Source organism: Pelobates fuscus, chromosome 1, assembly GCF_036172605.1.
Source record: "Pelobates fuscus isolate aPelFus1 chromosome 1, aPelFus1.pri, whole genome shotgun sequence".
Taxonomy (NCBI): Eukaryota; Metazoa; Chordata; class Amphibia; order Anura; family Pelobatidae; genus Pelobates; species Pelobates fuscus.
In genome coordinates, this window is record NC_086317.1 from 436,500,416 (window position 1) to 436,525,890 (window position 25,475).

At 36.6% G+C, this 25,475-nt stretch overlaps 1 protein-coding gene across 1 annotated transcript; it reads left to right on the forward strand.

Moving 5' to 3' along the window:
• Positions 1-13,406: 13,406 nt before the first annotated feature.
• CDX2 (caudal type homeobox 2) lies at positions 13,407-24,555 on the forward strand. Its single transcript, XM_063444880.1, has 3 exons — positions 13,407-13,874; positions 19,509-19,657; positions 24,037-24,555. The coding sequence occupies exons 1-3, from the start codon at positions 13,448-13,450 to the stop codon at positions 24,214-24,216; spliced, it is 756 nt and encodes a 251-aa protein (XP_063300950.1). The 5' UTR covers positions 13,407-13,447; the 3' UTR covers positions 24,217-24,555.
• Positions 24,556-25,475: the final 920 nt, after the last annotated feature.

Genomic DNA, 25,475 nt, shown 5'->3' on the forward strand with positions numbered 1-25,475 from the left:
GGGAGTAGAAAACATTATATTATATATCTAATAAACGTTCTACTTATCTACTAGCCATGGGCAAGTGGAAATTCTCCCATAGTGAGGGTGCCATCAGCCCTGCAGGCTTACTTGTAGGCCTGGCTAATAGGACTTGGAAGTTTGATCCCTGTATACAGATAGTCCTCACTTACAGACCGTGTTCCATTCATTATAAAACTAATTGGACGGTAAGTCAGGTAGCACTACAGAGTAGGTCTACGTTTGGGGGAATTTCCCAGAACAAGCGCACCATAGAGGGAACCTCTGTAATTTATGTTTGGGGAAAACTCCCCCAACATAGACCAGCTCTCTAATGTGGAGAATCCCTCGAATCCCCGTGCTAGAGTGCTGGTCATAGGTCTGAGCCGTCATTAAACAGGTAAGTCGTAAAGTGAGGACTACCTGTAAATATATATATACAAATATATATATATTTACAGTATGAGCAAGTATGCATAGGATTAAACAAAAAGCAATAACTATTGTTACGGTGAACAGAAACTACCATTGATCTCATTAAGTTAAAGCTGATCCAATATATGGTAAATAGTCTAGGTCAGATAGCATGCTGTGGTATAGGCACCCAGTTGGGACCTGTGATCCTGTACACAGAGGTTCTTTGACATCCCGGTATCAGTATAAGGAGTATTAATTAGAAGCTGCTGGATTCTTGTCTAGCCAGTTGACCTCTGCACCCCCTGGATATGACAGCCACTAGCCCAAATTACAAGCTCCCTGTCTATGAACATGGCATGAGCCAGACAAGATGTCTTCTTCAAACTCTTCAATGATCCAATACAACAAGGTCACAAGTTCAACTCCCAGCAGGGGAAGGATGGACCTTTATCTTCTAAAGTCAATAAGTGTCATTGACTTGTGTGACAATAACATCTATTCCTTACAATAGACTTCAATAGAAAAGACATTTAACTGCATCCTTTTTGAAAAAAATATGACTTTTATTCGCATAATATACTGTTCTATCAAACTAAACACATCACAGACAAAATAATTCATATGTTCTAGAATTGCTAGAACGGGAGACACAATCAGGTTGTTTTTATGGTTTATTGTTGTGTTTGTGGTTTTTTTTTTCTTTTGTTTGTTTTTTCAAGGGAAACCTCCTTTTTTTCTTTTTGATGTAATTCATTGAGTGTTGCAAAAAAGATTATCATATGTCTGATAAAAAAAAAAAAGAAATGACTATAATAAAAATCTAAAACCTATATAACATAATGGCCTTATTGGTAGAAGTCCCTGATTTTTAACAACCTTAGATATCTTCTGAGAATCAAAGCATATCCTAATGCACCTGACTACATACCTGACTCTGAACCTACCACTTGTCTTGTCCTTTAAATGACCCTGTAAAACGACCTTTGAATGACTCTGTGATCTATTTAAGTTAACACTATTTACAAAGAGTACATGCAGCAATAGGTGATTCTGTTCAGATACCTTACTTTGATAGATGTAAGATATTCAAGAAACCAGGAAGGCATAAGTGAGCCTCCAGATGGAAATTTAAATGTCAATAGTTACTAAATGCAATGGGGGCATGTACTAACAACAAGAGAAGGCTTGGAGGAGTCCGCTAAATTGTCAAGTTATTATTATTATTAATTTTGTTTGCATCCACTAACAGCAGCAAAAATAAAAAATAAAAAATCATAAAAAATTGTGTGTAAAAAAATTTGCAATAATGGACCATTAAATGTAATTTTCTTTATTTGCGTCTTAACCATCCAAAACCTATATAGCAAAACTAAATGTATTTCTGTGATCAATTTGAAATATAAAATGTACCCGTATGTAACTATCACTGGCGGAGGTGCAGCTGAGGCTTTGAGAAACAGGATGGGTAAAATGTGATAATCGGTGTGTATGCATGAGACATCAAGCACGTGCCAAAAATGGCAAAATGCATGGTGGGAAAAGGAGAACAAAATGGTGGCATTCTGAAAGAAGAAAAGATAATAAATATAAATAAACTAAAGTCGTAAGGGAAGAATATAATCATTAAGATACAATAGGCATGAGAAAAGGAAAAAAAAACATGACAGTGCTGTTAAAGTTATATTATAGAGATAGTTAGAGATAAAATATACGCCGCTATGAAACATACTACAACAACGTTCTGTTTGATAAGTAAAGTTCTACTAGTGCTAAATTTAAAAAGGTTGAAATTATGTTAACGTTTAAGGGGTTTTGTTTTGCGCTTTGTCTATACGTCTCCCAAAGTGAGGACAAATTTAGAGATTAGCCCAAATGGCAATTACAGTCTGAAACAATTTAAGGAGACTATACACTAACCATCCACAACTGAAAAAAATCATGGTGAAAAGGAACAGTATGTGAAAAAGTAGCAATTATTAATGATCCATCTAATTTTCCTCATTTGTCAACAAGAAAACAATAGCTAAATTAACTATCAAAATACATAGCTATTATAATCACACTACTATGATTAATCGTGAATAAAAACGCTCACGATAAATATAATTTGCAAAAAATAGCTTTAAATACATAGTTCTAATTGGTGAAAAAAAATGATGGAGATTGGTGAATGGAAAGCAATATACCCTACATAGGAGGGTTGCTCAAAAGATAGATCCCCAGATGTTTTAAAACTACAGCTTCCATAATGCTTTGCGATTCTAAAGCATTATAAAAGGCATGCAGAGCATCATGGGAGTTGTAGTTCTACAACATCAGGGGATCTGCCTTTTGGGCACCCCTGCTATATAGCATACGGAGTGATGATACTCCTGCTTTATAGTAATTTAGTCTGGCTCTTATCAGACTTTAGTGCAGGATTCCCCAAACTCTGGCCCTCCAGATGTTGCTGAACTACAAATCCCATGATTTTCAGCCTGTCTATTTCATTCATAGAATCATGGGAGTTGTAGTTCAGCAACATCTGGAGGGCCAGAGTTTGGAGAAGCCTGCTTTAATGGATCTAAGAATGCATTATGCGTGACTTTACTGACCATATCCTCGCTAGATTGCGAACATGTTGAGATATATTCAACCTTTGCCTCAAGTTGCACCATAACAGTGATAAGTATTTAGAAACGTATTTGTTCATTAAGAGATGTGATTTTTTTTGTTTTTGTTCCACTTTACAGGAAATTGAGATATTAAAAGGAAATAACACATAGGGCAAAGATCATACAGGTAAAAGCTGCATTGACAGAATTTACTAAATGAATGTAACACATCGCTTTATGTGACATAAGAATACACACATTTAATTATTTTTATTATAAGCATTTACATAGCACCAGCGTATTCCTCAAAGCTTTACAATTATACATTGGTCATTTAAACAAGTATTGACATACAAGGTAAAGTTGATTAAGGGACAGCACACACACAAAAATATAGTTTTAAATTGTACAAGGCTACTTCAAATCACCTCTCGAATATGGGGATTCAGTTCCACCATATGGCCATATTGTTTTAAGCCCACCACTACTTCACAGTACCCCAATATCGGTGGGTCGTATGTTGATGTTAACATGGGAGACGAACTACTTAAATTGTGACTGTGCTAAATGAATATAAATTAAATGTGTTAATTTAATTTATATAATTATAATAATTATTATTATTATTATTTTATTTATATGGCTCCATCAAATTCCGTAGATAAGGACAACATTGTATGTGAATTGTTAATACATTTCTCAAAATGTGAGCAAAAACTATTAAAAAAAAAAGAAGTTCTAAAACAAATGAATTAAAGTGACAGTGCTTTTGAGTACACATTAATAATGCATTGTGATATATCTACTCTATATCAAAATAAATATTGTTAAAGTAATATTACTATCCAAACACTCATGGTGCTCAACCCAAAGGGAATCCGGTCTGGACTCCAAACATACATACATATATATATATACGTAATGTTGACAGAAACAAAAAGTGAAGAGGCCCTTGGTAACATAAAGTATATTATATATTAGTACACTATACCTGCACACATATAATATAGTAGCACACTACATGTACTCATGCAATATATTTTAATTAATATTCTTAGCCTGGCATCTATACTAACAACTACCCAGTTTTTGGAACTCCTACCCTAACTCAGTTACAATGAAAGTAGCTAAATTTGTATATTGAGGCTGTTTGCTGTCCGAATTAATTATTGAAGCATCTTGATATAGATCCATAGGTATGCCCCTTCTCGGTCTCTCCGCTCTGCCCATGACCTTCTCCTGTCCGCTGCTCGCACCTTTACGGCCAACTCGCGCTTGCAGGACTTCTCGCAGGTGGCTCCCTTCCTATGGAATAGCCTGCCTACCGCCATCAGACTCTCCCCTAGTCTTCAATCATTTAATAAGTGCCTTAAAACCCATCTCTTTAGGAAAGCTTATGGCCTCCCAGACTAATCACTACCTTACATACCTGTCTCTTGCTCTATCCTAAAGGTCAGCACTTTACTCTCTCCTCCAGCTCTGCTTCACTCCCACCTATTTTGATTGCGATTTCTTGTCCTAATGTGTTTTAAACCCCACCTCCTATAGACTGTGAGCTCGTTTGAGCAGGATCCTCTTTAGCCTATCGTTCCTCTCATATTTTTTTTTAATTGTCCTATTTATAGGTAAATCTCCTTCTCATAATATTGTAAAGCGCTACGGAATCTGTTGGCACTGTATAAATGGCAAAAATAATATATAAAATCATTTTCAGTGGGAGCAACAGACCTGTAAGTGAGTCATTGATCTCTGAATGATTCATAATTCAAAATACAAACCATTTGATTAAGAACAATTTGACGGAACAACATGTTGAAATCAGTAGTGCGTTGATAATGTATCTAAAAATGCCTTGTTTAACAATATATTGGGGCGCTGTGTGTTATATATCTATTCCCACTATGGACAACTTTAATTGTATCTATGAAAAATTGTGGAAAGAAAGTCATTATTTAAAAAGATAAAAATGAATTACTTTCAAAATCACTAGTGGTTATTCACTATGCTTCATACTGTAGGGAATTGAAATCGCAATGGCAGAATTCAAGCTAAAATAGTCAACATGTTGCTAATTGGAGAGTTGAGATTTTTTTCAAATCATCTATTTTGGCCACATTTTGCAATTTGAAATTCAATGTGTTCCAATTCAGTATTTAGTAAAAAATCAAAAAACTTTAAGTGTTCAGTCAATTTATACATATAGAGAGGAGCGGTTAGGGGAGGTAAAGAGCCGCAGCTACTAAAAAGTGAATTTTGTGAAATTGGAAGGAAATTTGATAAATGTATAGCCATAACAACAGATTTGACATTTTTGGGCTTTGAGCGGAAATTTCCAGTTTTTGCAACATGTGATTTACTTGTCTCCATATTGTAATGTTTAGTAAATAAACTCCTTGGACTATACACTATATATGAATATATATACACATTCAGGATTATTTACTACAGTGTAAATTTAAGGTGAATTTCAAATTTAAGGCCAGAGTAATCAAACGGAAAGCATTGCTGACTTGTTGATTTTTTCCATTTTGACTATTTCGTCCTTAACCCCTTCACGACGGGTGACGGACGAGGTCCGTCATCCTGGGGATGCCCTTAACGACGGGTGACGGACCTCGTCCGTCACGCGGTAAAATTAACCCCAGATCGCCGCAATCGCGGCGATCGTGGGGTTAATGGTGCTCCGGTCTGCCTCTGCATTAGAGGCAGACCGGGAGCACCGGATCGGGCTGTCCCAGCTCATGTGCCCGCTCTGACAGCATGTCAGAGCGGGCACATGTGCTCTGTATACTCACCTCCGCCTCCCTGCACTTCCGGGTTCACTGTGAAGTGCAGGGAGCCGGATCAGTGATGATCCTGCCCCCTGGTGTTAAAAAAAAAAGTTAAATAAAAATCCCACCCCCCTTTACCCATATTAATAAAAAATTAACCCCTTCCCTGCCAATTGATCACTGACTACAGTGATCAATTGGCAGGGATTACATTTTAATATGATCTGATTTTTTTTAACCCCTGAGGGTTAATTCTTTTTTTTTTTAACCCTCAGGGGTTAAATTTATTTTATTAATTAATTTAAATATTTTAAAATGATAAATTTAGCTAGCTGGGGAGGGTGGAAGTTAGTGGGGAATTGGGGGATTTAGTGTTAGGCTAACTAGGGGTTAACGTTAAAAAAAGTTTTAAAATAAGCTTTAAAAAGTTAAAAAATTAAGTAAAAAAAAAGTTTTAATAACGTTTAAGTAAAAAATAAAAAAAAAATAAACCCTTTACCCAGTCCAAATAAAAATTAACCCCTTACCTGCCAGTCTATCACTGCCTACAGTGATCAAAATACAGATCACAGTATTATACTGTGATCTAATTTTTTTTTAACCCCTGACGATTAACTTTTATTTATTTTTTAACCCTCAGGGGTTAAATTAATTTAATTAACTAATTTAAATATTGTATAATTAAATATTTTGCTAGCTGGGGTGGGTGGGAGTTATGGGAAAATGGGGAATTTACTGTTAGTGCTGCTTACTGCTAGTTAGGGGTTAACGGTAAAAGAAAAAGCTTAGAAAAATGTTAAATCTGTAAAAAAAAAAGTTTTACGAAAGTTTAGGAAACTTTAAAAAAATTAATAAGCAAAACAAAAGTTTAAAAAATAGTTTTAAAAAGTAAAAAAAGTTTTAAAAAGTTACAAAATTAATTTAATAACGCTCATTACCACTACACCTGGTACAAGCTAGCGGAAAAATGATCCCACGCTAAGGTTCAAAATATGCCTTTTGAAATACCCTGGGATGTCTTCTTTAAGAAATGGTATGGCTTTATGGGGTATTTGGATTATATAGCCTGGTAAAATACTCTAAAATGGGACATGGGCACAGCGTAAAAATTTAAAGTTTGAAAAAAAATGGAATGGCTGTGTCCCAAATGTGCCCCTCCGATGTCCACATATACCTGGCAAAGGTACATACGGGGGTATTTTTGTACTCAGCCGACATAGCTGAGCAACATAAAATGTATTATAGAGTGGTGGTACACATAAGGTTTGCAAAATATACTGTGCAAACTCACTTTGTGTGTCAAAAAGGCAGAAAAAACGCTTATTACCACTACACCTGGTACAAGCTAGCGGAAAAATGATCCCACACTAATTTTCAAAATATGCCTTTTGAAATACCCTGGGATGTCTTCTTTAAGAAATGGTATGGCTTTATGGGGTATTTGGATTATATAGCCTGGTAAAATACTCTAAAATGGGACATGGGCACAGCGTAAAAATTTAAAGTTTGAAAAAAAATGGAATGACTGTGTCCCAAATGTGCCCCTCCGATGTCCACATATACCTGGCAAAGGTACATACGGGGGTATTTTTGTACTCAGCCGACATAGCTGAGCAACATATAAAGTATTATAGAGTGGTGGTACACATAAGGTTTGCAAAATATACTGTGCAAACTCACTTTGTGTGTCAAAAAGGCAGAAAAAACGCTTATTACCACTACACCTGGTACAAGCTAGCGGAAAAATGATCCCACACTAATTTTCAAAATATGCCTTTTGAAATACCCTGGGATGTCTTCTTTAAGAAATGGTATGGCTTTATGGGGTATTTGGATTATATAGCCTGGTAAAATACTCTAAAATGGGACATGGGCACAGCGTAAAAATTTAAAGTTTGAAAAAAAATGGAATGACTGTGTCCCAAATGTGCCCCTCCGATGTCCACATATACCTGGCAAAGGTACATACGGGGGTATTTTTGTACTCAGCCGACATAGCTGAGCAACATATAAAGTATTATAGAGTGGTGGTACACATAAGGTTTGCAAAATATACTGTGCAAACTCACTTTGTGTGTCAAAAAGGCAGAAAAAACGCTTATTACCACTACACCTGGTACAAGCTAGCGGAAAAATTATCCCACGCTAAGGTTCAAAATATGCCTTTTGAAATACCCTGGGGTGTCTACTTTAAGAAATGGTAGGCCTTTGTGGGGTAGTTTGAATTTAAAACTTACGAAGATGCTTGGAAATTGCATATAGGCCCAGCGTCAAAATTCAAAGTTCTGTAAAAACTGATATGGCTTGGTCTCCAATATGCCACTGTAGCTTCACAAAATAGTGCCAAAGACATTCATTGGGGATGTCTTTTTACTCAGAAGACTTAGCTGAGCATAATTTGGGGGGTTTGAACTTAGTGGCACATATGAAATATACAAAATGCCCAGCAAAAATGCAATCCGTATGTAAAAAATGCACAAAATTATTTTTTACCACATACTTTGGCATGTAATGGTAAAAAAATGGGGGCATGTTAAGGCACAATATGCACCTTATGAGATACCCTGGAGTGTCTACTTTTACAAATGGTAGGCCTTTGTGGGGGTTTTTGAACAGTCAAACTGTTATAATACCCCAAATGGAAGCATAGGCTCATTAAATCCGTCTCTCAAAATTCTACTGTGAATACTGAAAAGGACAGGTCTCCTGTATGGCACTGTAGCTTCACGAAATAGTGCCATAGACATACAATGGGGGTGTCCTTTTACTCAGAAGACTTAGCTGAGCATAATTTGGGGGGTTTGAACTTAGTGGCACATATGAAATATACAAAATGCCCAGCAAAAATGCAATCCGTATGTAAAAAATGCACAAAATTATTTTTTACTACATACTTTGGCATGTAATGGTAAAAAAATGGGGGCATGTTAAGGCACAATATGCACCTTATGAGATACCCTGGAGTGTCTACTTTTACAAATGGTAGGCCTTTGTGGGGGTTTTTGAACAGTCAAACTGTTATAATACCCCAAATGGAAGCATAGGCTCATTAAATCCGTCTCTCAAAATTCTACTGTGAATACTGAAAAGGACAGGTCTCCTGTATGGCACTGTAGCTTCACGAAATAGTGCCATAGACATACAATGGGGGTGTCCTTTTACTCAGAAGACTTAGCTGAGCATAATTTGGGGGGTTTGAACTTAGTGGCACATATGAAATATACAAAATGCCCAGCAAAAATGCAATCCGTATGTAAAAAATGCACAAAATTATTTTTTACTACATACTTTGGCATGTAATGGTAAAAAAATGGGGGCATGTTAAGGCACAATATGCACCTTATGAGATACCCTGGAGTGTCTACTTTTACAAATGGTAGGCCTTTGTGGGGGTTTTTGAACAGTCAAACTGTTATAATACCCCAAATGGAAGCATAGGCTCATTAAATCCGTCTCTCAAAATTCTACTGTGAATACTGAAAAGGACAGGTCTCCTGTATGGCACTGTAGCTTCACGAAATAGTGCCATAGACATACAATGGGGGTGTCCTTTTACTCAGAAGACTTAGCTGAGCATAATTTGGGGGGTTTGAACTTAGTGGCACATATGAAATATACAAAATGCCCAGCAAAAATGCAATCCGTATGTAAAAAATGCACAAAATTATTTTTTACCACATACTTTGGCATGTAATGGTAAAAAAATGGGGGCATGTTAAGGCACAATATGCACCTTATGAGATACCCTGGAGTGTCTACTTTTACAAATGGTAGGCCTTTGTTGGGGTTTTTGAACAGTCAAACTGTTATAATACCCCAAATGGAAGCATAGGCTCATTAAATCCGTCTCTCAAAATTCTACTGTGAATACTGAAAAGGACAGGTCTCCTATATGGCACTGTAGCTTCACAAAATAGTGCCAAAGACATACAATGGGGGTACCGTTGTACTCAGCAGAAGTAACTGAACACATAATAAAACTTTGTACAGGAATAGCACACACCAACTTTACAAAATACACATGAGAAGTTCTTTGTTATACGTTTGTGTGCGAAAACCCCCCAAAAACACAATTTTACTCCAATATTTAGCAGAGGTTGGCGGTAAAATGGCTACGTAGAAAGTGTCAAAACAACCTTAGGTAAATAGCCTGTGATGTCTACTTTATATAAATATATACTTTTGTGTGGCAATTTTGTTTTATTTTATGGCTATTAGGCTTACAAGACAAACATACCAAATTCTAAAATCGCTCCACATTAAAATTTTATTTTACTCCTTGTGCTTTGTGACCTGTAACTACCAAAAAGAACTTAAAATCCCAGACACATTATATATTCTGTAAATCAGAACAAATAAATGAATTTATTTTTAATTACTTTCCTTAACCTGCACTAATTATGCACACATTATGATTGCAAAAACTGTAAAAAAAAACAATATTTTTCATTTTTTTTGCATTTTTCTGTATTTTTTTTATAATAAGTAAGCATTTATATATATATATGTTATATCAAATTAAAGCCCTTTCTGTCCTTTAAAAAACAGTATATAATATGTGTCGGTGCAATAAATGAGAGAGATGCAAATTGCAGTTGAACGCAAACAGCAAGAAAATGCAAAAATTGCTTGTGTCATTAAGCGTAAGTCAAGCTTCTGAAGCTCTGTCCTTAAGGGGTTAAATGTGAAATTCACTTTGGATTTACTTTGAATTCTCACGTTAGTGAATGACCCAGTATATAGCCTATACACTAGTAGTGTTACTCGCTGAAGGTTTTTTCACCAACCTTTAATCCATTCTAACCTGAAAGATAAAACACGAATAATAGACTAAACTAAACGAACTGTGATTTTAGATGAGATTGAGAATTTTTCAAAATCAACTAGTTTAGCCTAACCTTTTCTATTCTGATTTCAACGTGCTACATTTCAGAGTTTAGTGAATAAATCTCATATTGGCACAGTGATATTCAAACTGATTGTGTTCAAGTCACTAAACACTGAATGTCTGTTAAATGAAATGCAAATTATAAAATTAAGGCAAACACAGCCAGAACTATAGCTCTATTGAAGAGTTTTTGCAATTCCCCAGATTAGCTCATTAAAATCTGAATTGCAGTGAAATTAAATCCCTATGGCCAAATTTTTGTCAATTATACATGGTTTCCAAATAATCCCCAGCACAGCTTTATTGGTTATGTGAACCTAAATAATGCCATTCAGATTTCAATTCACTACAATTCAGTTCAAACTCACTGTTTAGCGAACAAGCCCTTATCATTTACAAAGGGAGCAAATCGTGTATTTCTTGCCTTACAAATAAAGTTAAAAAAAAAAACCGAACAAACAAGCATCAGTTATATGAACATATTATATTGTAGCATTCACACTGAATTATTGCATAATTCGCCAATTTATATATCATATTGAACTTCAGATACCTCCTATAAAATTTATAGAATATATATTTGAATAAGGGATGATATTTGTAAAACACACATTTTTTTAATACAGTATAAATATTATGGTATATCTGTAAGATATAAATACACTGCATTGAAGTACATCAAACTGTTTTACATATCTGAAATTAAAAGTATTATAATACTGTCATTATTATGAGAATACCTTCAATTTGCATGTAAAATTGCAATCTAAATTGCTTTTTTGGAATCTTTTTAAAAAAAGTGATTTGATGCTGATTTTGCTAAATTTAGCTCAATATAGTATAAAAAATAAATTCGGACGAGTCTCTTTGATTGGATTTCATTTACTGAACCGTAAACTGCGAATGTAAATGCGAATGGCATAATTCAGGCAAAACTAGCTGATCTTGAGGAATTCTCCAATTTAATCTATTGTTCTGGTTTGGTAAATTTTGACTACATTTTGTCATTGTAATTTTCATTTGTGGCTTTTCGATGTTTTTTTTTTAATAATCTTTTAGCTGTCAATATTCTTTATATGAAGAAGTTTCTTATCTGATATGAAAATTCTAGTAAATTATCAAAGTGGCAAATTGTATCATTTTTCGTCATTTTTATCCAACTGCCTTTATCAGAGAAATTTTATATTAAAAAAAAAAAAAAACAACGAATAAAATAGAAAGTTAAGAAATAGTTCACAGTGCAGATGTTATGAACAGCGTCAAATAAATTCGCTTTAATATTATTATGAACTTTGTTTGTAATGAATTAAAATATGCAAGGTAGTTTTAACTAAAATTGAGCTAAACATAAATGCTTGATTGACAGGACATATCTAATACATTGAACATGCGTTTCTAAAAAAATATATATATATATAGATTGATTTGTGAAATTTCGCTTTTTATCCTACGCATATATTGCCATATTAAGTTTAAATTAGAAACAATTTAATTAAGAAATATATTACTAATTAGGATAAAATACCTGCTGTGTTGGAAAGTCAGGAGAGAATTTCGATTACATTTATCTTTTTAAGATGTTTTAAATATAATGTTCTCACATTATAAGTGTGTCTAACTCAGCTCTCTGCCTTTACACCTGCTTGAGCACAGGTAAGTCAGCAAACCCTTAATCCAGATGACCGAGTTAAGTCATGTAGAGGGCAGGATGGATGTTCGATTTAATATGATGCCCCTCTAGCACAGATTATTAACAATTTGGGCTTTTGGTCCATATAACATAATGAAGGGAAATGACAATTTGAATAAATGATTGACTGGCAGGATTTACAGTGAATAAAAACCATTTGATGAGCAAACGTGAATCTCTCTGGCAGTTATAGGGTTAAAACATTTAGAATGTGACAGTGTGCTCTATACACAGCAATGGTCAGGGGAAACTGTGATGAGCTTGTTTTGTCCATTGTAGTACTCACTGGATGTATTATCAGGAATAGTATTATTTCATTAATAACCCAGGCTATTATTCATGAGAAATAACCACAGTGCAGACTGATGATCTAGTGATCTTGGCATGGACCATTGAGGTGTACTCTGGATATACAACCCCCATCACTTGTTTATTCATACAATGTTGCAAAATATTGTATCAGCTGTGATCCAGAGATTGCATTTTTGTGATATTTATAAAAGCTGTCATTGTTTAGATTTATGCCATTTGAAAAAAAAAATATTTAAAAAATCCATTTGTAAAGTTGGAGCAGTGGGTCCCAGGGTAGTGTCCCCTCCTACCACCAAGCTCCAGCCATGGGACATGGCATTGTCTGTCTGCCAATCCCTTACCTCCTGGTGCCCTGCCACTTGGCTGGCTCTGGTGTAACCTGTTTGGGGTTGGTGGTGAGGCTATTGACTTGCTCAGCTCTTTGAACCCTGGATTGAAGGTTAAAGTGCAGCAGATTGTAATGGAAGGAGGAAGCTCTTAAACAATAAAGGTTTGAGTATTTCTCTGTGATCAGGTCACTACCCTCTTCTTATCTCTCTTAAATGCAAATTGGGCTTGGGGAGAGGGGAGGGGGGATCTTACTGCCCCTCTGTCGTCACCTGCCCACAGTGTGCCCTTACTAATAGGACCTGGTAAACAATGTTTAATCAAGTAAAGTGGGAGCCAATGGGTTGACAGCTGAGCGGGTGAGGGCGAGTCTTGGCTCAGCCTGCAGGCTTAGTGCAGGAAGCAGAGGGTGAGCCAGTATGCAACCGGCTGCCAAACCTCTACCACCATGTATGTGAGCTACCTTCTGGAGAAGGACATTGCCATGTACCCTGGATCTATGCGTGGCCACCCTGGGCTCCAAAACTACCCCACTGCCCCCCAGTACCCTGACTATGGGGGGTACCATGCAGTGAGTCTGGACTCTGCAGCGCCTTCTTCAGGATTATCAGCCTGGATCAGCCCCTATGGGGCGCCAAGGGAGGACTGGAGCCATTCAGCTTACTCCTCTGGGCACACTTCCATTAACCCTTCTCCAGGGGGGAGTCTGGGTTACAGCCCTGCTTCTGACTATCCTCCTGGGCAGGGGCAAGGACCTACCTGTGTTGGGCTTTTGCCAGGAGGGCATCAGCCTCCCCTCTCTCCAGAGGCGGCAGAAGGACATAGGAGGCATCACTATGAGTGGATGAGAAAGCCAGCCACCCAAGGAAACACTGGTAAGATACCCCCTGTCATAGGGCTTGCCCACTGAGGGTAGTATACCAGCTGGGCACTGTAAACACATGTGACTTCAGGTTTGAATAGAAATTGAGGTCAGTTTCCTGTAAAAATAAATGATTTAATAAAAATGAAATGCATGGAATCTTCAGATTATCAGATAACAATTAGTTGATGTTTTTTTTGTTTTTTGTTTCTTAATATGGTATCTTTTCATCAGCCCAGTCATACCTTGATTCATTTAGCCCAATCCCCAATATTTATTAACATTTATAATCACAATTGAAATTGAAATAAAAAGGGATTTATTCACTAAACAGCGAACTGTAGTGAGATCAAAATCAAATTACAAACTCTTAGACAAAGAGTGCCGAATTGGAAACCAATCATCAAGCACAGGTAAGTGAAAACTGAGTATTTTGCCAGAATTCTGCAATTTGTTTCATTTTATTTACCACAATTCGCTGTTTAGTGAGTGAGACCCTAAGTAGTTAGTGCAGGTTAAAAACTATTCGTGTTGTATGATTATAATTGATGCTGTAATAAATTCCTCATTAATATGCAAATCAATGATCGTGTAAGTTTAAGAAAAACATATTCTGCAGATTAGTCCATGCCAATAATTCAAAATGAACCTCATTTTAAATTAGAAAAATAAAAATAAACGAGTGTATAACAACACATTACAATGCAGTGCAATTAATCATGGAATCTAAATTCAAACTATGTAATTTTTAATCTTGTCAGTTAATTTTTTTGACAGCCACAGATATCATTCACACGTGACCTATTTTATGAGTTGATTAATAAGATAATCACAGATTTAAAAAAAAATGTGTTTAAAAAAAAATTAAATAAATCAGATAATGGACAATAAAAGAGCCTAATATTAAACTATAACTGTAATTAAATATATCAGCTCTTTGAACCATGGTGTTATTAATTACTTTTTAAAATGAATTAATGTAATTGATAATATTATGTTTGTGATTTCGTGTTAGTCATGTATTTTCCCTGATTCATATCTCTCCAACTAAAATGACCTAGGACCCAGTTACACTTCAAAAATGTGCTCTTGGCCAGTTATTGGCTCTTAAACATTTTATAACCTATTATAATCCTATAAATCTTGGCCAGATAGGTTTACATTAGTTTCTGACCCATTAAGCAGGGATTTCTGAACCAGTAAGTGATATTAGATTGTCTGCAGTTGGTTAAAGTACTGGGATTCATGGAAGGGGGAGGGGGATCCTTTGAGTGTTATGATACGAGTGACTAAGTGGGCATTATACATATTTTTTTTATTAATCAGGAAGTGATAATTAAAGTGGTATTCTGGACATTGAGTAATAGAGCACATATTTATAATTATGTCATGAATTTTCGCGTTTTAAAAACTATTTTTTGTTTTTTTAATGAATGTGTCTTTTCATGCCTGCTGGCCTATTGTATGTTGTTCACTAAACTGTGAAGTGAGGTGAATTATAATAATATTAGAATACTAAGTATTATTATAGCGCCAGCATATATCAGCGTGCATCATATATATTTTTTATTCTTCCATGGCAATGTTAAACAGCAAATAGTTGACAAACATAATATAGCAAACTTAGATTTAAAGAGCTAATAATTGACTTTAAAAATACAGGCCAAAGTAGCTACATTGGATTAAATGTATATCTTGAATGAGATTTTTTCATATCTTTACTTGACCTTAATTTTACTAATTTGTTGTCAGGTCTCCACAGTTCTTTGTTTAATGAATAAGAACAATTAACAATAATATTCTTACAGCCATAAAATAGATATTTGAATTCAAAGGTGCTCTGTATTTTTTTTTTTATTATTATTACTATTTCATAAAATAGAATTCTCCTTTTTGTATATCTTAATATATTTAAAGTGGTACATGTAGGAATATATATTTAAATCACATTAAAATATTATTGTAAGAATCAGCTTATTAAAAAAAAAAAAAACAATAATAATAAAAAAAATAAATAAATAAATCGGGGCCAGGTCTAACAATCTCCAGTTAATTAAAGCAGATTTCATTACCATAAATGAATTCAATCTGTAACAATTGAATACGTTTGTGATCAGGTTCCCACAAGTCAGACCCTAAAGATAATGGCAATGTATATGAGTGTGAGTGCAGGTCACATTGTCTGGAGGGGCAGGTGATGGAGAAAGTGATCCTTGTAATTTGTTAGTGAGGTCTTCTGATCTCCTTTCTGGGAGGCGATAAAGACAGTTGTACTGTCCACTTGTCATGACAATGTCCCCTTTGAGCTAGAGACTGATTATAGTCAGTGGGGTCTAGGATAATTCTTCCCAGACCCATCTGTCATCTGCCCAGTCTTTGATATACACCTTGTAAGCCATTGCATCCCTTAAGGACCGGAAACAAGGGGACACATAGCAGTAAATAACGATTTTTAACATTCTCTGTACAATATGACATCCTGTCAGAACTAGTTACACTAGATACATTCCTTTGTTTCCAATACCACTTGGACCTTATTGTAGATGAGAGTATAACAGCACAATAAAGAACCCCCATAGGGAGAGAAAAAATAAAAACAGCTTTCAATTATCCCAAATAACCTACATTAAATAACTTGGGAGCGCCAACATAATTAGTAGCGCAGTACACACAATGCACCTACAATAATTGACTAAAGTGATTTATTTTCACAAATCCCCCATTTATATTTTCCTTAACTGGAAACTCTAGAAACTTGTGAACATTAGGGCTGTATCTACCAAATAGTGATTTGAATGCCAGCCTTGCTGAGTGTTGGCCAAGAATAAGCAAAAATATATTTAATTATATACAATTTTCCAAACGCCCTGTTTGTATCTAAATTGTGAAAGTTATTTTGTTTTTAAATGAACACATCAATTTGTTGTTTAGTAAATAGGCCCCCAGAGACCCCTTAAAATATCAAACAAACTTCAACCTAGTGACCTTTTTTCTCCTTGGGATTTCCCAAATTGAATTTTGTGGGGAGGAATATATATATATATATTTTCACATGGGCCCATGTCCCATTGAAATTCAGCCAATGAAATGAATGTTTATGTTAATATAAACTGCTTTGGGATGAAAGCTGGGGCTGCATTTGTTCAATGGTAGCAATTCAAACAGAAATACAAGTTATAAAGGTCTTTTATTGATAAGATCTCTTGTAAGTCATTGTTCTTGATTGTGTAGCTCATTCATCTCCAGTAACCAGCTCACCCATATCAGACATGTATCTAGACAGGGGTCCTTTGTAGTAGATTGTAAGCTTTACCTGAACAATGCTGTCCTGCCAAGCATTACACACCTCTTGGATCAGATAGCCCAAATATCAAACAGACCTGTTACATAACTGACAACTATGAAGCAATCTACACCAAATTACATATACACTGTATAGAGAAAAAGGCAACAGTGTGTTAAAAATGGAGCATATTAAATCAAACAGAATTTCGTTTCTTACAGAAACCCTATAAACACTGGTATATAGAAAAACAAACATACTGTTCAAAATGAAGCATGTGAAATAAAATATAATGATTTCTTAAAAAAGCTCATTCAACTATCCATTTAGGACAGAAAGCAAAAGTAGGTTAGACAGAAAAAACAACACAGTTTTGACAAAGTAGAATGAAATTAAAATATATGATTTCGTGATTTTTTTAATAGAATATAAAATACAAAACTCAACTATTATTTTTTAATAGACATATTCCATCACGCTCTATGATACAGAAATCTTAAATATGCTCTGAAAAAATAAATTAAAAAAAGTACTCTATTAAACTGTAGAATGTTAAATATGTGACAATATTTTGCTTAATAAAAAAAAGTGTATGTACATAAATCGTGTAGGACAGGCGTTCGAAAGAAAAATGCAATATTATAAATTGCATTATCGTGCTTATTAAAATATCTTAGATGAGAACGATTTTAATGAATGGAATTATGATTGCAAACAAATTAACTAAACTATTAATAAATGCGCTTTAGATCAAACCCTCTCAGCGCTGGAAGAATTGCAATTTAATTTAATCTAAAAAGGCTGAGAGTGAGCAATGCCATATTTTTTATTTGTATTAACCTACAAATTTAACAACATTTTCTTGGGACTATTTATAGCCGGCTGATGGGCACTTTGTCATTTAGTTTACAGTCTGTGCACACATAATATACTTTATGGTATATTAATTAAAAGGGGGGTTCTGGAGGTTAATTCTATAAGCAATGCATTCTGGGATTTTAGCAAAAGATTTGCACAATACGGATTAGTCCTTTGTCACTAATCCTGGCAGAGTTACGAACTAAATTCGGGTTGGGAACATTCGGGCCAGAATTTCCGATTTGGGAAAAATTCTTCAATTCGGCTAAAGTCACAACTTTAAATTATTGTTGCCTGATTCGGTTTCATTTCGGATTTCAGTTTGCCATAATTCGGTGTTTTTAGGATAATTTAGAAGATATTTGAAATTATTCCTAGCGTATTTCTATATATATTAGATTAGATTAAATATTGATTAATGGAATCATGATGAAATATTATTAAATAACAAAAGAAAGAAAACATAAACCAGGAAAACAAATATGATCCAATTTGGTGTGTTTTTTGTATTGTTGAGGTGGATGACACAGCTCTGTATGTTATATATATTCATTATATCTCTGTATGTTATATATATATCTATGTTAAATGTTGTATATATTGTATATTAATTTTGTATTTTATTGTACACTAACTGTAACAATGCAATGATTTGTGGACCCAGGACATACTTGAAAACGAGAGAAATCTCAATGTATCTTTCCTGGTAAAATATTTTATAAATAAATAAATAAATAAATAAATATGTTACAGAGTGCATATATATCTATCTATCTATCTGTGTTATGTGTTTGTGGGTAGGTGTGCAGGTGACATAGAATCATATATCAAATAGAAGGGGTTATATTGTAAATGGGTGGTTATAAAGTGAATTGGGTGCTTATTGCGCCTTTTACAGCACCTGTCATATTAAACATGATTAGTTGCAATATGGGTTCAATTTAAATACACAGTTGAAAAAAAAAAAAAACTAGACTTTCTCTGTGAAACTTCCAGAGGCTGGGGAATAGGATCGCAGCATATATACAGAATATATAGAATACTTATTTATAATCTGTAAAAATAAAATAAAAAAAAAAAAGCAGTGTTACTATAACACACAGAGGATATAAGTGTATAGATGGGTTATAAGGGAATGGAGTAAATGTCTATACACCATAGTATCCCCCACTGAATGCTCTTAGTCTCCATAGAAACCAATGGAATCCCCACTGATTGCAGTTCTAGAACGTTGACCCAGAGCTGGTCATTATGTAAAAATTATTTTTTTTTATTTATTACAAGCACATTTCACTGGAAAACAAATAAATACAGATCAGTGATTAATAGAAATGGCATTTAGTAAACTGTCTTTCATTTTAATTGGAGTTAATCCAGAACCGCCTAGAATATTTAGAACACCATAACACACACTTTTTTGTTGGTCTGGGATTAAGGTTAGTGTTATCATATTATTATATTATTATATTATTGTCAATCTAACATAAAAAAATATTTATTCCCCAGGCTCAAAAACCAGGACGAAGGACAAGTACCGCGTGGTGTACACCGACCACCAGAGGCTGGAGCTGGAGAAGGAGTTTCACTACAGCCGGTTTATAACGATAAGGAGGAAGGCAGAGCTGGCTGTCAATCTGGGGCTCTCTGAACGGCAGGTACGGCATGGAAGGGGTTAATGTCAGCAGCCCTTCCCAGCGGCCATGACCTTCCACGTGGGGCACAGGCTGTGTACACAGGGCCCATTAACTGGGCATCAATCAGGGGGCCAGTCCTGTCAGTCAGGTGATTTCTATCAGCTTCCCATAGCTTGTACTGCAGGGGGTCAGATATACGGCTTCCCTGATACCTGGAATAGTAGTGCGAGTAGCAATTCTTTAACCTGTTATTTACCCCAGGTATGTAGTAAACATTGTTTGCAAACAAACACGGTCTCCCTCACCAATAGTTAACAAGGCACCCTGTTAAAGTTACCCTTTCAGGGTCTGGTGGGTTTGTGCAATTAATGCAGCATTCATATGGCTAACCCCACCCCTAGTTTTCATAATGATCAGACTCCTTTTATGGTTTTTATTTTAGCTTATATTATTATAACAGCTGTTACAGAGAGCCGGCTCCCATTAATAGTTACAGAGAGCAGGCTCCCATTAATAGTTACAGAGAGCAGGCTCCCATTAATAGTTACAGAGAGCAGGCTCCCATTAATAGTTACAGAGAGCAGGCTCCCATTAATAGTTACAGAGAGAAGGCTCCCATTAATAGTTACAGAGAGCAGGCTCCCATTAATAGTTAAAGAGAGCAGGCTCCCATTAATAGTTACAGAGAGCAGGCTCCCTTTAATAGTTACAGAGAGCAGGCTCCCTTTAATAGTTACAGAGAACAGGCTCCCTTTAATAGTTACAGAGAGCAGACTCCCATTAATAGTTACAGAGAGCAGGCTCCCTTTAATAGTTAGAGAGCAGGCTCCCTTTAATAGTTACAGAGAGCAGGCTCCCTTTAATAGTTACAGAGAGCAGGCTCCCATTAATAGTTATAGAGAACAGGCTTCCTTTAATAGTTACAGAGAGCAGGCTCCCATTAATAGTTATAGAGAACAGGCTCCCTTTAATAGTTAGAGAGCAGGCTCCCATTAATAGTTACAGAGAGCAGGCTCTCATTAATAGTTACAGAGAGCAGGCTCCCATTAATAGTTACAGAGAGCAGGCTCCCATTAATAGTTACAGAGAGCAGGCTCCCTTTAATAGTTATAGAGAACAGGCTCCCTTTAATAGTTACAGAGAGCAGGCTCCCTTTAATAGTTACAGAGAGCAGGCTCCCATTAATAGTTAAAGAGTGCAGGCTCCCATTAATAGATAGAGAGAACAGACTCCCATTAATAGTTACAGAGAGCAGGCTCCCTTCAATAGTTACAGAGAGCAGGCTCCCATTAATAGTGAAAGAGTGCAGGCTCCCATTGTAGTTAAAGAGCAGGCTCCCATTAATAATTACAGAGCGCAGGCTCCCATTAATAGTTACAGAGAGCAGGCTCCCATTAATAGTTATAGAGAACAGGCTCCCTTTAATAGTTAGAGAGCAGGCTCCCATTAATAGTTACAGAGAGCAGGCTCTCATTAATAGTTACAGAGAGCAGGCTCCCATTAATAGTTACAGAGAGCAGGCTCCCTTTAATAGTTATAGAGAACAGGCTCCCTTTAATAGTTACAGAGAGCAGGCTCCCATTAATAGTTAAAGAGTGCAGGCTCCCATTAATAGATAGAGAGAACAGACTCCCATTAATAGTTAAAGAGTGCAGGCATTAATAGTTAAAGATTGCACGCTCCCATTGTAGTTAGAGAGCAGGCTCCCATTAATAGTTACAGAGAGCAGGCTCCCATTAATAGTTACAGAGAGCAGGATCCCATTAATAGTTACAGAGTGCAGACCCCCCCATTAATAGTTACAGAGTGCAGACCCCCCATTATTAGTTACAGAGAGCAGGCTCCCATTAATAGTTACAGAGAGCAGGATCCCATTAATAGTTACAGAGTGTAGGCTCCTATTAATAGTTACAGAGAGCAGGCTCCCATTATAGTTAGAGAGCAGGCTCCCATTAATAGTTAAAGAGTGCAGGCTCCCATTATAGTTAGAGAGCAGGCTCCCATTAATAATTACAGAGCGCAGGCTCCCATTAATAGTTACAGAGAGCAGGCTCCCATTAATAGGTAAAGAGTGCAGGCTCCCATTGTAGTTAAAGAGCAGGCTCCCATTAATAATTACAGAGCGCAGGCTCCCATTAATAGTTACAGAGAGCAGGCTCCCATTAATAGTTAAAGAGTGCAGGCTCCCATTGTAGTTAAAGAGCAGGCTCCCATTAATAATAGCAGAGTGCAGGCTCCAATTAACACTTGCAGAGAGCAGGCTCCCATTATAGTTACAGAGCACAGGCTCCCATTAATAGTTACAGAGCACAGGCTCACATTAATAGTTAAAGAGTGCAGGCTCCCATTAATAGTTAGAGAGAACAAACTCCCATTAATAGTTACAGAGAGCAGGCTCCCATTAATAGTTAAAGAGTGCAGGCTCCCATTATGGTTAGAGAACAGGCTCCCATTAATAGTTACAGAGAGCAGGCTCCCATTAATAATTACAGAGCGCAGGCTCCCATTAATAGTTACAGAGAGCAGGCTCCCATGAATAGTTACAATATGCATTCTATAGACTTCAAAACATACAAGATGTCACTTGAGTTTTCGCATTTTGATTGAGTTCCTGTGTGTGAATAGTATCCATTGGTTTAAACATATTAGTACGGTTTAGGATTAAAGGACCACTCTAGGCACCCAGACCACTTCAGCTTAATGAAGTGGTCTGGGTGCCAGGTACCTCTAGGATTAACCCTTTTTTTTATAAACATAGCAGTTTCAGAGAAACTGCTATGTTTATAATGAGGGTTAATCCAGCCTCCAAATCCTCTAGTGGCTGTCTCATTGACAGCCGCTAGAGGCGCTTGCGTGCTTCTCACTGTGAAAATCACAGTGAGAGCACGCAAGCGTCCATAGGAAAGCATTGTAAATGCTTTCCTATGCGACCGGCTGAATGCGAGCGCGGCTCCTGCCGCGCATGCGCATTCAGCCGATGACGTCGCGATCAAGATGGAGAGGAGGAGGAAAGCTCCCCGCCCGGCGCTGGAAAAAGAGGTAAGTTTAACCCCTTCCTCTCTCCAGAGCCCGGCGGGAGGGGGTCCCTGAGGGTGGGGGCACCCTCAGGGTACTCTAGTGCCAGGAAAACGAGTATGTTTTCCTGGCACTAGAGTGGTCCTTTAAATCACTTTCTTTATACAGCCCTATTCACACTTTCATGCCTTCCTAAACACTTACTGAAAAGGAACCTAGGTATTCTAAATTCCTTTATTGTACAATCTCCGACTCTGTGCATAGCCTTCTAGAGTCTGCATAAGCCTCTTGTGTGATTAAAGTACAATTTACAGAACAGGAGATAAAAAGTTCTAAAGCAAGTTAACATCTGGCTGAAGATGAAACAATTGGCTGAGTCACAGCCAGGGGAGGTGTGGTTAGGGCTGCATAAACACAAACACAAGTCATTTAACTCCTAAATGGCAGGGAATTGAGCAGTTAGACTGCAAGGGTATGATCTATATACCAACACTGCTTCATTAGAGGGACTCTCCAGTGCCAGGAAAACATATCCATTTTCCCGGCACTGCAGGACCATGAAGTGCCCCTCTCCCTCCCACCCACCATCCCATGTTGCTGAAGTGCTTAAAACCCCTTCAGTGACTTACCTGAATCCAGTGCTGATGTCCCTTGGTGCTGAGTCAGGCTCCGCCCACGCTCCTTCCCCACCTTCGACAGCCGGCGGGGTAGACCTTATGCACATACGCGGCAATGACCACACGCACGCATTAGACCTCCCCATAGGAAAGCATTATTCAATGCTTTCCTATGGGGATTCCGGCAAAGCTGGTGGTCCTCACATAGCGTGAGGACGTTCAGCATCGTTTAAAACACTTTTCGTGTTCTAAGAACACAGAAGTCCCTCTAGTGGCTGTCTGATAGACAGTCACTAGAGGGGGACTTAAACATGCAAGGTAATTATTGCAGTTTATAAAAACTGCAATAATTACACTTGCAGGGTTAGTGGTGGTGCAATAATTACACTTGCAGGGTTGCACTTGCACCAAAACCACTCCAATGGGCAGAAGTGGTCTGGGTGCCTGGAGTGTCCCTTTAAGCCTACATCGTTTTGATCTTAAATATTAAATTCACTTCAAATACATCTTGAATTCTCCCTTTAGTGAATAACCCTGTAAGTAAGCTATACTTACAGTTTGGCTTCACCGACCTTACATTTAAAATTCAGTTTGAATTCACTTTTAATTCTCACTTTGCTAAATAATCATTTTACTGTTACGGTTATGTAAGATATACCTACACGTCTTCTGCTAATGTTACAAGGGCGATATATAGGCTTTTCTTTGGATCATTTGCATGGGGGCTTAGCTCTGCCTGCTTATGTCAAACCTGCTGTTGTCTTTTAGGTGAAGATCTGGTTCCAGAACAGAAGAGCGAAGGAGCGGAAGGTCAACAAGAAGAGGATTCAGCTGAGTCAGACTGGCCAGGAAGGACCAGATGGACTTAGTCCAGTGACTCCTATTAGCCATATGATGCCTTTGTCCAGTAGCAGTGTAGGTCCCTTGCCAAATCCTATCACACACTGATAATTGGCCACCCTTATCTATGACTATAATCCATAAATGAAAGGAGGTCAGGTTAAACCTGGGATCTAGGCCACTGATTGCCTGGGCATACTGGAAATGAAGGAAATGGTGGACACACTGTGGAATGCCAGGGTCATAGAAGTCCACTGGATGGAAGAGAAGACGCTCTGACCAGGCTCTTGTCGATCCACAGCTGTTGACGCCAGGACTTGCACTTTATTCCACTCAACTGGAGGTGACATCATGAGATAAAAAGGGTTTTTCTCAAGCCTTTATAACTTTTGTTCGTATTTTTTTTTTTACAACGATGTCAAAGACAGAGTTTCAAATGATTGTTAATTTTAATATATTTGTACATAAAATGGAAGGGGGGAGGGAAAACTTGCAGTGATGTAAAGGTTTACATTTGTGGATTGTGATATGACAGAAAATTTTGATATTGTCATTTGTGTTTTTTTCTGTTTGTTAATTTGTTTGTAAGTCTTTATACATTTCTAATAAGATTGTAAATGTAGCACTGATTTTTAACCTTTCAGCCACCAGACTGCAACAGATTTTTTTGCGTGTCCTCAATGCACAATTAAAAATAATAATAGTTGCCTGGTGGCTTAGGCCAGTTTCATGGATTTTTGTAATCTGACATAAATACATATAACTATAATAGATCTGACGATCAAAGTTTTAAGTAAGGATGAGTGATGGATTGAATCATGCTGACATACTCTATGAGATGCATTTTTTTTTTTTTATAAATTGTTACCCAAATTGAGTGAGATGCCTTCCTGGGCATTGATGATCTAAGACGTTTTACGAATGCCTTGTCTTGGAAGGGTTAAATCAGGGATGCCCAAAAAGTAGATTCCCAGATGTTATATAGAACCTCAACTCCCATGATGCTTTGCATGACTTTGGAATGCTAAAGCATCATGGAAGCTGTAGTTTTAAAACATCTTGGGATCTACCTTTTGTGCACCCCTGGGTTATACCATTGTTATCCTACATCAGAGAGTATAAGGATATGGTTTCTGACTATTACAATGTTATAACTTCAAAAGAGTAACAAGATAAATGTGTGTCCTTTTTAACATGCATCACTTTATACGGAATGCTTTTAACTCTTTAAACCCTGTGATGGGTTGCACACAATGACTGATTTCACACAGTTTTAACCCATTGGAGGGCATACTGAATGAACCAATTTACAGTCTATATGGTAGGATTTTTTATGAGATTTACAAATTTATGTTTTCAGTACCTAA

Coding starts and splice junctions, on each gene's coding strand:
- CDX2 (XM_063444880.1), top strand. CDS start 13,448: ATGTATGTGAGCTACCTTCTGGAGAAGGACATTGCCATGTACCCTGGA. Junction 13,875..19,508: donor AGCCACCCAAGGAAACACTG/GTAAGATACCCC, acceptor TTTATTCCCCAG/GCTCAAAAACCAGGACGAAG. Junction 19,658..24,036: donor TGGGGCTCTCTGAACGGCAG/GTACGGCATGGA, acceptor GTTGTCTTTTAG/GTGAAGATCTGGTTCCAGAA.